The sequence below is a fragment of the Heteronotia binoei genome, chromosome 12 (genome assembly GCF_032191835.1).
Source record: "Heteronotia binoei isolate CCM8104 ecotype False Entrance Well chromosome 12, APGP_CSIRO_Hbin_v1, whole genome shotgun sequence".
NCBI classification, from domain to species: Eukaryota; Metazoa; Chordata; class Lepidosauria; order Squamata; family Gekkonidae; genus Heteronotia; species Heteronotia binoei.
The window spans coordinates 62,938,523-62,951,849 of NC_083234.1; the positions used below are offsets into that span (position 1 = coordinate 62,938,523).

Here is a 13,327-nt window from a genome sequence, read left to right on the forward strand (position 1 = left end):
AGATTTGCAAATAAATGAAGCCATGACTCCATTACAAAACAAAGAACCACACAAATCATTTATTAAGCCCCCCTCCCTCTTTTTTGGCTATTTCTTCATTTCATACAAAGAAAAACAAATCACGCATGGAACCGGCACCATTGCCATGATCCCGGCTTGGTCTAACACACACATATAACACAAACATCCTGGGTTTAAAACAAAAAAAGTGCAGGTGGGTTGGCTCAAGAAAGAGCAGAGGCAGATCCTGTTGCAGTCACAGCACTTTTAACTCTGCGTGAAGTTGCTAGATGGCTCAAAATAAGCTCAGCCACTAGAATTGAGGAGTTTGTACAATCTTGCCCATTGAAAGTGGCTTCCCATGCTGACAGCTCAAACATGACTGCAAGTGTTCAACAGACCTTCTTGCTGCTACAGGCTGCAGTGATTGGCTGACTGGTGTGTCAGCTAATCCTACGATTGGGAATCAATGATGTACCCAGCAGCCAGTAGCTTGGGATGGATGGCTTCCAAAAGGGGTGCTTTCATTCATACTAGGAGACAGAAGTGCAAGAGCCTGAGGCAGAAGTGGCCCATTCACTGCTACTTCAGGAAAAGTTCATTACCCCACAGCAAACACAAAAGAAAAATGCCTGTAACAGATGGGCTCAGCCAGCAGCCATAACATAAACCAGCCATTATGTTGCTGATGTGCTACAGGCAGCTTTGAAACTGCTCAAAACCCCTTCCTTGTGTTGTGTGCTCTGCCTATAGTCTTAATTATGCAGTTTTTTATTGCTTTGCTGAGGCATTTTCTCCTCCTCCTCTTCTTAACAAAAGGGAGAGCTTCTTTAGTTTAAAGCAAAGCAAAACAAAGGATAATTAAGGGAATTTTTTTTTTTTTTTGCAATCTGTTGGTGGCTTGGAAAAAGGGCACTCCTCCTCTGAAATATCCTATCACATCTAGACAACACGCAAAGCTGCCACAGAAACTAGTATAGCTTTTTTGTAGCAAATCATAAAATGAATTTTAAATTCTGTACCATCCTATTAGGCCTTTGGGTATGACTGCGTGTTGCAAGGTTCTCTTTAACTAGAGGGGAAAATGGGGGTGGGGGAGGGTGGGGGGGGATGATCCGATCAAAATTAAGTACCTAGAAGTACCATTCAGTTCAATAATTTCCATATCCACTATTGGAATCAACACAATTTAAGTGCTGGATTGTACCATTATTTTCTTTTGCTGCTGTCCACCAGCTTTTGGGTATTATCCTGCCTGTAATTTTAAATCTCTCTCAGCAAGGAGAGGAAAAAGAGAAGGCAGAAAGGAAATCTGATTCCCCACTCCTATTTAAATTTATTTAAAAAGGACAGATGCTTGTAGGAAGTTAAAAGCAGGATCTGGAATGAGGCTGATATCTTTGGAAATAAGAGAGCCTCTCTAGAAAGGCACCCGTTAAGAAGTGGACAGTGCTGAACTTACTAGCTGCTTTTGAAGATGAAAAAGAATCCACAGTAAAAACGTAAGGCTGAATTCTGACCAGGGTTGAAACACTAGTTGTTTCTTCTCTTTATCACTAAACCAAATAGATCGGTGGTGGTGGTGAGTTCTAAGTTTGGAAGTGATGTTCTCTGGTGTACCAACCAACCCTTTTGGGTGTGCACAGAGCTTTTGCAGACTCCTTTCAACCCAGTGCTGCCAGCAAGAGTGAAAGGAACACTCCAGGCACCTCTCTCAAGCAGGAAGTGGGGACATGCTCCAAAGGCCTCTGCCTCCGTCTCCCCTCCTTGCTGGCAGTGAATGGACAAGTAGCCCTAGTTCTCACCCTTGATGCTAACCCTGCTGACATAATGAATATTAAAGAAAAATATACAGCCGTCCAAACAAAAAGAATCTCCCACTTTTTTTTTTTTTGCAAAACACACCTTTTCTCTCACTTTCTTCTCACACAACAGCAAAACGATCCTGAGGTAAGTCACTACTGGAGTAGGTGCAGGCCCTCAGCATTGAGAGGACTTTCTTCTCACCCACACTTGAGAGGGAATGACATTGATTGGCCAACAGCCTGGCCTGGGAATGGCTTTTGCTCCATGAAGCCCAGTCATGGTTTCCAGTATGGCATGGCGAGGAGAAGAGCTGACAGAAGATAAAGTGCAGGTGTCTCTCCACAGGCAGCCAGCAGTGGTGCCTTAAGACAGTGCTTTGTGGTCATTGAGTTCCATACAAATAAATAACCACCTGGCCGACATAGGACAGGAAAAAGCCATGTCACATGGCTCACTGTGCAACAGGAGCTGTTCGGAATTTGAGGGATTATTCCAGAGCTGCTGTTGCTACCTTTTGAGCAGTCCAGGGGCTGAAAGCCTTAAGGCGAAGGACAATAGAGGCAAAGGGGAAACAAAAAGGATCCTGAAGAGGAAATACCCAACAGGGAAAGCTCTAAGGCTGTAGAAGGATTCACAGGCAAACATTAAGATACACGGTCTTCTATCAAGTCCCCTCCCCTTACCCTCACTGCACAAAAAAAGATCACTTCTAGTTTCTGATGATACCAATGCTGGGCTGTACTCTTTCTCCAGTGTAGGAGAAATCAGCAGTGTACAGTACTCTGTATCAGGGTTACTGAGATGATACTGAATCCCTCCCCCCCCCAAACCTGCAGGCAGGTCTTTTTTGAACAGGAACTCATGGGGGTGCAGTTCTGGTTGGCTTGGTGTCAGGGGGTGTGGCCTAATATGCAAAGAGTTCCTGCTGGGTTTTTTTTTTAAATAAAAAAGCCCTGCCTACAGGGATTCCAAGGAAAGAGTGGTGCTATTCTGCACCTAGTTTTGGGTTGTTACTAGAAAGCCATCTTACTCAGCCTTTCCCCACATCTGTGTGGAAGGAGCACGACAGGCAGACAGGAGGTGGTGCGAGAAACAGGAAACGATTATGCTTTTTCTTCATGTGGCAGGAAGGAAGGAGAAGGCCAGGCGCCTTTGAAGCCTGACAAAAACGCCCAATGGAGGGGGACCACTGGTGTGCCAGACTCTGCCTTCCAGCCTAGATTTAGACGGTTTTCCTGGGGCAAGGAGTTCTATGATGCTTGTGGCTTTGTTAAGCCCCACCCCCCTGGCTAAGGCAATGTCCCGGAAGATTAAGGGGTTGTGGTGTTGCTCTTTGGCACATAAACACACAAGGGATGTTTCCTTAAAATGTCTTCTTTCCTCTAGTTTGGGCATCTTGGTCCATTTTGCCTTGGTAAAAGGGGTTGGAGGGGGGTGGGCTCCTGAAGTCCTCTGCTCTCAGAAGAGGCAAGATCCCCGCAGGCGTTGAGCTTTGCTGAGTTCCGAAGTGAGAGACCTGCTCAGGCGCTTGGTGGTGAGCTTCACACCTTTGGCGGCTTCGACAGCATGGTTCAGAGCCCAGTTGAGGTCCTGCATTTCATCGAAGTTGAGCGTCAGGGAGCAGGAGTGGCCTCGTGGGGGTTGGTGCCATGAGGGCCGCATTCTCAGTGCGGTGGGTTGATCCCCACTGGGGACATTAAGAGGAACACCAGCTGGAGAGGAAGCTGAGGTAGGTGCTGGTGGTGCACAGTAGCTGGGAATGGGAAAAGAGACATTCCATGAATTTCAGACCACAGAAGAGTGATACTTCTGGGTTTATCCGGGTGGGCAGTTGTGTTGGTCTGAAGCAACAGAACAAAGTCGGAGTCCAGTAGCACCTTTAAGACCAACAAAGTTTTATTCAGAATGTAAAAGCACACTTCATCAAACAATGAAATGGGGCAGAGTGAGTAGTGCTACATATAGCTGGTGGGGAGTGGTTAAAAGCATGCAAAGTATCACAACGTTACGATCCAATGGCAAAACAGTGAAAACAAATGGAAAGAAATGCTATCCAGACCAAATGTTCTTTCAGTTTGTTAATTTCACTGTTTTGCCGTTGGATTCTAAACTTTGTACTACTTTGCATTCTAAACCACTGCGCACCAGCTATATGGAGCTCTGCTCACTGCACCCCATTCCATTGTCTGATAAAGTGTGCACGCACACAAAAGCTTACATTCTGAATAAAACTTTGTTGGTCTTAGAGGTGCTACTGGACTCCAACTTTGTTCTACTTCTGGGTTTAGCACAGAGGACAGTAGTGATGGGTTCCAAAATCCCACCATGGTCTGAGGGAGATTTTTCTCCGTCTGCTAATACTGGAAGCAAGGATCATATACTAAATGAGACACACATGAAGCTGCCTTATATTGAATCAGACCATTAATCCATCAAGGTCAGTACCGTCTACTCAGATTGGCAGCATCTCTCCAAGGTCTCAGGCAGAGGTCTTTCACGTTAATTCCTGCCTGGTCCTTTTAACAAGAGATGCCAGGGACTGAAGCTGGGATCTCCTGCATGCCAAACAGATGCTCTACCACTGAGCCACAGCCTCTCTCTAAATGCAACTGATCAAACAGATTGAGAATGCAGGACAAAGCTGATTTAGTGGAATCACTGCTGAAAGACCCGGCAACAGCCATGGGATTAATTGTCTTTGAAGAGGGACTGGACAGTCCATCAATGGCTATTAGCTCTGACGACTGAATGGAACCTCCATATCAGAAACAGTATGCCTCTGACTATCAGATGCTGAAGGTAGATGACGGAGGAGAGCTCTTCCTAGTTTGAAACAGGATGCTGGACTAGATGGACCCTAAGGTCTGATCCAGCAGGACTCTTCTGTCCATGTGTGCATTTAGTTAATTGAGTTTCTAAGCCTTAGACTGGAAATCTGGTGGGTGCCAAGGGCTGGAATGAGCTCTAAAGGCACAGGATTTCTTGTGGCTTCACAAGTACCTCGCAAAGCTTGAACTCCAGCTAGGGCAGAATCAGGCCAATATAGGCAAAAGGGACTTCAAACTCAAAAGTCACAATTCTGTCCCCAGAAAATGCTTTTTAAGTATAACCAGGGCTTTTTTTGTAGCAGGAACTCCTTTGCATATTAGGATACACGCCCCTGATGTAGCCAATCCTCCAAGAGCTTACAGGGCTCTTCTTACAGGGCCTACTGTAAGTTCTTGAAGGATTGGCTACATCAGGAGGGTGTGGTCTAATATGCAAAAAAAAGCCCTGAGCATAACCCTGCTGCATACTAATAACTTGGTTATTTGCTCGAAACTGTTTCATTCCTCTTACACATCCCCCCTTTTTATATATTTAAAACAAGACAAAAACTATTATGCTGCAGGCAAGATAATAGGGAGGGCTCCAGTAAATAAGCAAAATTATATTATTTTGCATCTTTTGAAGATGAGAGGGAACCAAGCAAGCAGAGATGTTAAGAACTATTTATAGCAGTCCCTAGAGTGTGAGAGATCTCCCTGTATGGTCATAGGTCAGTCAACTTCTCCCAAGGTTGTTGTGAGGATAAAATGCAGAACACCTTGTATGGAAAGTATGCTGGCCCTCTTCTGCCCATCTGTGCTGCCTCCTACAAAATCTGTCACAACTTAGTCACTCCCTGTGCACAGGTACCAAAAGAAGGCCAAGCCATAAGCGGGGGAAGTCCACACAATCTCCCAAAAGTCTCTGATGGGTAACAACCATTCTTACATTACGGACGATGGGTGATAAGCTGCCAGGGGAATGGTGGAGACGTAGCCAATGGATGCAGCTGGGGATGGGAGAGTCCAGTACCATAGACCAGGCTGCTGCGGTTGCTGCCAATTACTGGGCTTCTTTTCCTCACTGTGGTCTTGTGACGATGTGGTGGCTTCTTTGCTGCAGTCTACCCCTAAGGTAACAAGAAAACAAGAATTTAAAAAGACATGAACTAAACCAGGATCAGTTGACCTGCAAAAAAGGAGAGGCAGAGCTTGGATTATAGGGGTCCCTGACCCCCAACCTTTTGAGACTCTCGGAGTGGGTCGTGGGATTTCACTAAGCCTCCCCCTTCACCTCTCCCCCAGCCATTTAAGCACTGGGTGAGAGTTTGAAAATAGAGGCCTGATGGATGGCATCAAGCCTGTACTGACAGCAATCCCCTTCTGTTTCCTTTGTACTTCATTCTATCACCACTTGCTGCCGCACCGTAGGGGTATCTGCCCACAGCAAACAACTCCTGCCCCAGCAAAAACACCTGCTAATGAGTCTTTCCCTATAATCCTGCTGTGGATCTCCCTGTCTCTCTTCCTCAGTCCCATCAGCCACTGGGGTAGAGGGAGGAAGAGTGCACAAAAGGAAGCCTGGAGACCAGCAAGGAATTTTCAGGAATCTATGAGACAGGGACTAAGTGCAACAGAAAGAGAGTGTTCTTTGTTGATTTCTTACAACCAATTTGGATTTTTTACCCGCTTCTTGACCAAACTCCTCAAAGAAGCCTGTGATAAAAGATTAACATAGAGTTCATTCTGAAAGGATTAAAAAATCCCATTCTACAGCACATCTAGAGTGACCGTGAGCACTTCACACTGGCTTGCTAGATGAGACCTGTTGCCTTTCCCAGAAATGCTTTCAGAGGCAAAGCATCTTCTCCCTATCTGCTCTTGGAATTCAGGAAAATGGCAGGGGATGACAGACACAATGTTCTAATTATAGTGGGAGTGGTTTAAACACACATTTGCTGCAATCAGGTATTCATGTTTGGTGAGAGCCAGTAGTGATTAAATGTGCGGACTCTTATCTGGGAGAACCAGGTTTGATTCCCCACTCCTCCACTTGCACCTGCTGGAATGGCCTTGGGTCAGCCATAGCTATCGCAAGAGTTGTCCTTGAAAGGGCAGCTGCTGTGAGAGCCTCTCCAGCCCCACCCACCTCACAGGGTGTCTGTTGTGGGGGAGGAAGGTAAAGGAGATTGTAGGCCGCTCTGAGCCTCTGTCCTTGAAAGGGCAGCCGCTGTGAGAGCCCTCTTAGCCCCACCCACCCCACAGGGTGTCTGTTGAGGGGGAGGAAGGTAAAAGAGATTGTGAGCCGCTCTGAGACTCTGAGATTCAGAGTGGAGGGCAGGATATAAATCCAATATCATCATCATCATGATGTTCAGGGAAGAGAATGAACCTTCAGATTACACTGAGGTATCTCTTCTGCCCCAGAATGCACCTCTCTCTTCTCTCTAAGTGTTCTCTCACCGTGGGCTGTTTTGCTGCTTCGGTTCTTGGTCTCCTTACACAGCGGGCAGGGTGCCATCTTCTCTGGAGTGCTGTGCTGGGTGGGTCTGAATGACTCAGTGGAGGGGAGATGACGGCCTAAAAAATGCAGAGTGTGGAAATCAGTAGAGGAAGCCAAGGAAAATCAAGAAAGTCTTATGAGCCAGGGTGACAGTGACCAAGATTGCAAACTGTGAACTAACCAAGCAATCCCCAGTTCAAATCCCTCATCAATGTTCGCTCTAAGCTGTGGCACCTTGTGAGCAAAAATTCTACTTTGTAAGCTACTGGCATTAAATTTGTGAGCTACTGCATACATTAGTTTGCTCTAGGGCCATTTTCCCTGAGCTGAGACAAAAATGTGTGAGCTGGTGGCTAAAAAATTGTGAGCTAGCTCACACTAACTCAGCTTAGAGGGAACACTGCTCCTCAGCCAAAATCTCAAAAGGGGGCCCTTTCATATGATACTTAACGATAACAAATCTTAACCCTGGAAAAGGAGACAAATCAAAGGATTCTCAATGACAGGAGGAAGCAAATAGCAAGGATCTCTTTCCCTTGCCATTAAGAGAGCGTAGAGATAAATATGGAAATTATATCTTAAATGCTTCTTTTTTTTCAAAAGGTACTTCCAGTGAAATTCATTCATTTTGTTTCGCTTTAAGCATGTCCCTTAAAAACTAGCACTTTTCATTTGACTAGAGAGGTTTCTTTCAAACTGAGCCAACTTGTAAGTCAGAACCCAGAAACAAACCTTGTGCTAGTTACCAATTAACAGAACTCAGTTGTTCAAGTGTTTTTCCATTGCTCCTATAGTTCAGCTGTTGCTAGGCTTGGGCATCATAAAAACAGACTCCATTAAAAATGTTAAGAGCAGGTGCAGACCTTATTTCCTGTAGGCAGAAACACTCAACAGCCATACCTCCTAACTATGACACAGGAACAATTTTTCAACCCTTTCAGTACTCCCCCCCCCACAAAAAAAAAGGTTGCCAAGAAAGAATATAAAAAGAAAGAAATGAAAGGCTTCTGAGAGCCACAAAATACCTACGTATAGAGGCGGCTGCACACTTCATCTCTGCATGGTTTACCATTCAGATCATTCATACTGGGTTTGGGAAGAGCTGGAGAATTCTGCCACATGGGATATCATTGCATCATTCAATTGCTCTTGATTAGGGTTCCCAGGTCTCCCCTGGCCACTGGCAGGGGATGGGGGCAGGGTTGCCAGATCCAGGTTGGGAAACTCCTGGAGGTTTGGGGAGGATGGGGAGCTTAGTGGGATACAGTGCAATGCAGGCCACTCCCCAAAGCATCCATTTCTCCAGGAAAACTGATCTCTTTAGAGATAAGCTATAATTCTGGGGGATCCCTAGGTCCCACCTGGAGGCCAGGAAGCCTATTCTTGATGCAGAGACTTGGCAGAATTACCAGATCCCAGAAGATGCTGCCCATTATGCCTCTGCATGAGTCACTGTTCTTGGGCCTTCTGCATTCAGTCAGTGACTATCAATCACTCCTGATGCTGGCACACAGAGAAATGGCTGCCTCTATCTCTGGCAGCTGATCAGCCCAAAGCAACGACTTATGCAAACAACAGAAAATCATCTAGCCCATTACAGTTTCTTCTAATTGGCACTGCATGGATTCCCCAGGGCCTCAGGCAGAGAAATATCTCCCAGAATCTTCTATTCATGATCCTTTTTTTCAATACAGATGCTACTGAGAGGAGACCTTCTTGATGCAAAGCAGGTACTCTGTTTTATAGCCCCTTCTCCTTTCTAGGTGTTATCAATCAAATATTGCCTTCAATTTAAGTGCTCCTCAGATCTTTGGTACTCACACTGCTGGTTCTGTTTAGAATGGTTTAAGGAAGCAACATCATCCATTCATCAGTAAATGTCAAGGAGTTACTACATAGGAACCAAACACAGGATGCTTTCCACAAGCTGTGAATGGGCAAAGATTTCTACCTTCGGTGTCCCGGGCATTTGGCTCACACTCGGGTTCTTTTCCAGGCTGGAATGTGACCTCTTGGCAATGCGGGCAGTAGCTGGGTCCTTTGTGAACCTTCAGCTTTCGGGACAAAGGGATAGACAAGGGGTACCGTGTTCCTAGGAGATCAAAACATGAAACTTGATGAATAGTCTTGTCAGAGAGCTCCATGGAAAGAGATGGGTCCCCATCTAGGGCAAGAAGAGGGGGAGCAATCTTGCAAAAGCCTCATTTTGTATACAGGAGGTAGGTCACAAGTAATGTTGTTCACACATTGCATGGGTAGAACCATCAGTACATCTTCACCACCGCTATGCCCCAAGCATGCAAACCCATTAAATGTAAGTTTCCCCCAAAATCTCAGGCATCGCCTGAAGAATTGCTAGAGATTCCTAGTGTCTGTGCTTCACAAAAAGAGAAGATACATACGTGTTCTATTATAAAGGACAAGACTTTCTTTTTAGAGGTACCGAGGTTTTCTAGGCCATTATTCCCCCCGTAGAAGGCACTGTTGAGGAAGATGCTTCTTCATGTTTGATGCTTCCCCAATGCTACTTGCGTGGTCCTCTGTAGTTAGTGTTCACTGAGAAACAAAGCAGAGTCGAGCAACATTTCTCACCTGTGTAAGGTCCTTGCAAGGTGGAGTGCTTTTGAGGTTCTGCGGTAGAAGAAGTAGCTTCCTGGGATTTAATTTCCTGAGGCTTCAGCAGAGAGCCATCTGACACTGAAGGGCCTGTAAGCAAATGAACAGTGAAAGAGATAGCACAATTTCTCAAACTCAGGTCAGGAAACATACCCAATAATGGGTGGCCAAGCTTGCTTCAATGTAAGAACCATATAGAATAAACATCAGATGTTTGAGAGCTGCAAGACATGAACAACAAGTATTTGAGAGTCACAAGACATGAACATCAGATGTTGGAGAGAGGGAGGGAGGGAGGAAGGAAGGAAGGAAAATAGATGGAGGGGAGGGAGAGGGAGAAAGAAAGCAACTCCAAGCCGGAGCAAGAAAGCATTCTCCAAGCCGGCTGGCTTGGCTTGGAGAAGTGATTTAAAGAGAGAAATGCCTTCTCCAAACTGGCTGATGGGGTGGGTTGGGGCTTTGAGAGCCACACTATGTGTGTGAAAGAGCTGCATGTGGCTCCCAAGCCACAGTTTGGCCACCCCTGCCCTATCCATGTGCAGCAGATTTCAAATCTTCTATCTAGGATAGCACTCAAAGGAAAACAGGCTCAGTCAGGGTGCAGCCAAAGCTGGCTGTGCAGTGCACTTACTGGCTAGTACCAATCACAAATCCAGCTGCATGATTTTGCAGGTATCTGAAAATGGACTTTTCCTTAAAAATGAAAGATTAAATGAATCAATATGCTGTGCTTCAAAGAAAAACAACAAGGTGGTCAGCTTTTCGGCCTTTGGGAGGAGCATGAGATAGATTAGCATTGATTGTGTCTGTCAAAATGTGCCGTGTGTGTGTTGGAGCCAGCCAGGTTCCAATGGTGAAAAGAATCCATGGAGAATTCTGTTCAAAAATAGATCTGTATGCACCATCAGAATAAAGTGGATCTCCAGGCCAGATTAGACTAGTATGTGCAAAGGATGCACTTTGCAAAGTAGAATTTCAAATTTCTCCAAAATAAAGATTGCACATCCTCTCCCAGAAGCAAGACCAGTACAGTCCATCATCACAGATTCTGCAGCGACAGGCAGTGAAGGCTGATACTACTCACTGAGATCCAGCTGGGCCTCATTTGGTGGAAGAGACAATCTCCTTTCCTGTCCTTCTGGCTTAGACTCCTGATACGGCTCTTCAGATCCAACAGTACCTTTCCCTGGTGTTTTGCTACAGGAAGACAGCTGGACTCAGAATACGGGGAATCGTTTTACACATAAGCATCATTCTCTATGTCAACAGCACCAAATTCAAGGACTGAAAATCCCAGGTGGAACCTGAAGATTTCCCACTTTTACAACTGATTTCCAGACTACAGAGATCAGTTCCCCTGGGGAAAAAATGGCTGCTTTGGAGGGTGGACTTTACAGCACTGTACTCGGCTGTGGTCCCTCCCCTCTCCAAACTCCACCCCCAAATCTCCAGGCCGAAACCGGCAATCCTATTAAAAGGCCATCTCTGATTAGTCAGGCAACATTCTTTTGAGAGTGCTGTCATGCGATGCTCCTGAAGTCCTGATATGTTTGTATTGTAATTTATACGCTGTATTGACTTGAAATTCACCTTGGATTGTTGTTCATTTATTTATGTAATTTATATCTCGCCCTCCCCGCTTGAAGGCAGGCTCAGGGCGGCTCACAAACCAAGGGTCGACACAAGCACATTAGTGTGACCGGTAAAATAAACAACATAAAAACAATTGGTTAAAACATTTTGCATGTGCTACTATAATAGTTTCAGGCAGCGATTGAATTCTGGCGGTTCACTGTACTCAGAGGTCTCAGGATCGCTGTAGCGTGATAAGATAGGCCATTGGTGGTGTTCTTATGGGCCAGTCCTGTCGCTGCAGTTGTTACCATCATATAAATGCCTGGTGGAAGAGCGCCGTTTTGCAGGCCCTGCAGAACTGTAAAAGCTCTTGCAGGGCCCTAACCTCCTCCGGCAACTCATTCCACCAGCCAGGGGCAGCAACGGAAAAGGCCCTGGCTCTCGTTTTGAGCCTCGCTTCTCTGATGCTGGGGACTGTCCACAGGTTTTGAGACCCTGACAGGTGCTCGCTGGGGCATGAGCAGGGAAAGGCAGTCCCTAAGGTATGCAGGACCCTGGCCATATAGGGCTTTAAAGGTATTGACCAGCACCTTGAAGCAAATTCGGTACCCTATCGGTAGCCAGTGCAGCGCTTTCAGCACAGGCTGAATGTGTCCCCGTGGAGGAACTCCCATTAACAGCCTGGCTGCAGCATTCTGCACGAGCTGAAGTCGTCGGATTTGGGACAAGGGCAGCCCCATGTAGAAAGCATTGCAGTAATCAAGTCTCGAGGTGACCAAGTAATCAAGTCTCGAGGTGCTATTCATTTGACCAGTAAACGAATATTATTGAGACTATATCAGTTGTCATTGTCATTGGGGAAGGGACTGTGGCTCAGTGGTAGAGCATCTGCTTGGGAAGCAGAAGGTCCCAGGTTCAATCCCTGGCATCTCCAAAAAAGGATCCAAGCAAATAGGTGCGAAAAACCTTAACTTGAGACCCTGGAGAGCCGCTGCCAGTCTGAGAAGACAATACTGACTCTGATGGACCAAAGGTCTGATTCAGTATAAGGCAGCTTCATATGTTCATATGTTCAATGTGGCAGACTTCCTTGGCTTTCAACAATCTTTGAGTAGCATGATTTTTATTAGAAAAACTTCCAATAACATATGCTGGCAAGGAAAATCTCCTGCCACATCGTTTGCTCCATGATCAAAAACCATTCCAGTGAGAACAGAAGGTGAGCAGAGATAGCTGGGTGGTGTTTTTGATTAAGACCACAATGCAAGGAAAAGCTCAGCGACAAAGCACTAATTCAAATCATCCCCCCCCCCCCCGATTTTTTTTGTGGTCAAAAAACATATTGGGAGATCCAGCCACAGAATCCCATAAAACTTTGCCTTCACAAGCCACCACAAACCCCAATTCCGAGATGAAGGCCCAAGCACGTTAAAGGCTCAGTAGTGGGGACAAGAAAAGAAAATGGGGAAAAAAAACCCCAATAGTGTGGCTTACATGTTTATAAAATAAAGGAACTGTTTAAAAGCTCTTGTTTGTTAGACCTACCAATTCGTAACTACTGAAAGTGCTCATGGTACAAATCCAATTTAGAATGGCAGATTTTGTACAGGACTGCATGTTGGGAAGTCCTCAGAAATTTCAGAAGAGGAGATGCTGGGGATTTGACCTGAGACCTTCTGCATGTAAGGCAGATACTCTATCACCGACCATCAGTGACCTCAGTCTGCCTGTGGTTCTTTATGGATTGGATTATGCAGGCGGCACCAGACTGGACTAAATGGATTTTGACTTCCGAGATACAGGATTATCATCAAGCGTCATTGTCTTTTCCTTCAAAGAATCAGCAAGGAACTAAAACTGTGTTTTTGTCTTTCCGGCTTTCAATTTGCCTTTCCTGCCACAGCAACTGTTCTTTTCTCTGTGAAGCTCTCTGAAGGATTAGCTGCAGGGCTTTCTTTTTTGTAGCAGGAACTCCTTTGCATATTAGGCCACACCTCCCTGATGAAGCCAATCATCCAAA

The 13,327-nt window shown here is 45.7% G+C and overlaps 1 protein-coding gene across 1 annotated transcript in view; it reads right to left on the minus strand.

Annotated features, from left to right (window-relative positions):
* Nucleotides 1-2,806: 2,806 nt before the first annotated feature.
* The window catches only part of AKNA (AT-hook transcription factor), a 46,954-nt gene continuing 36,433 nt past the window's right edge, over nucleotides 2,807-13,327 (minus strand). The window contains exons 16-22 of the mRNA XM_060250626.1: nucleotides 10,817-10,929; nucleotides 9,709-9,822; nucleotides 9,068-9,208; nucleotides 7,077-7,193; nucleotides 6,300-6,329; nucleotides 5,563-5,743; nucleotides 2,807-3,559 (exon numbers count right to left, since the gene is read on the minus strand). Coding sequence (XP_060106609.1) covers nucleotides 3,265-3,559; nucleotides 5,563-5,743; nucleotides 6,300-6,329; nucleotides 7,077-7,193; nucleotides 9,068-9,208; nucleotides 9,709-9,822; nucleotides 10,817-10,929 — 991 coding nt within the window. The 3' untranslated portion in view covers nucleotides 2,807-3,264. The remainder of the gene's footprint in view (nucleotides 3,560-5,562; nucleotides 5,744-6,299; nucleotides 6,330-7,076; nucleotides 7,194-9,067; nucleotides 9,209-9,708; nucleotides 9,823-10,816; nucleotides 10,930-13,327) is intronic.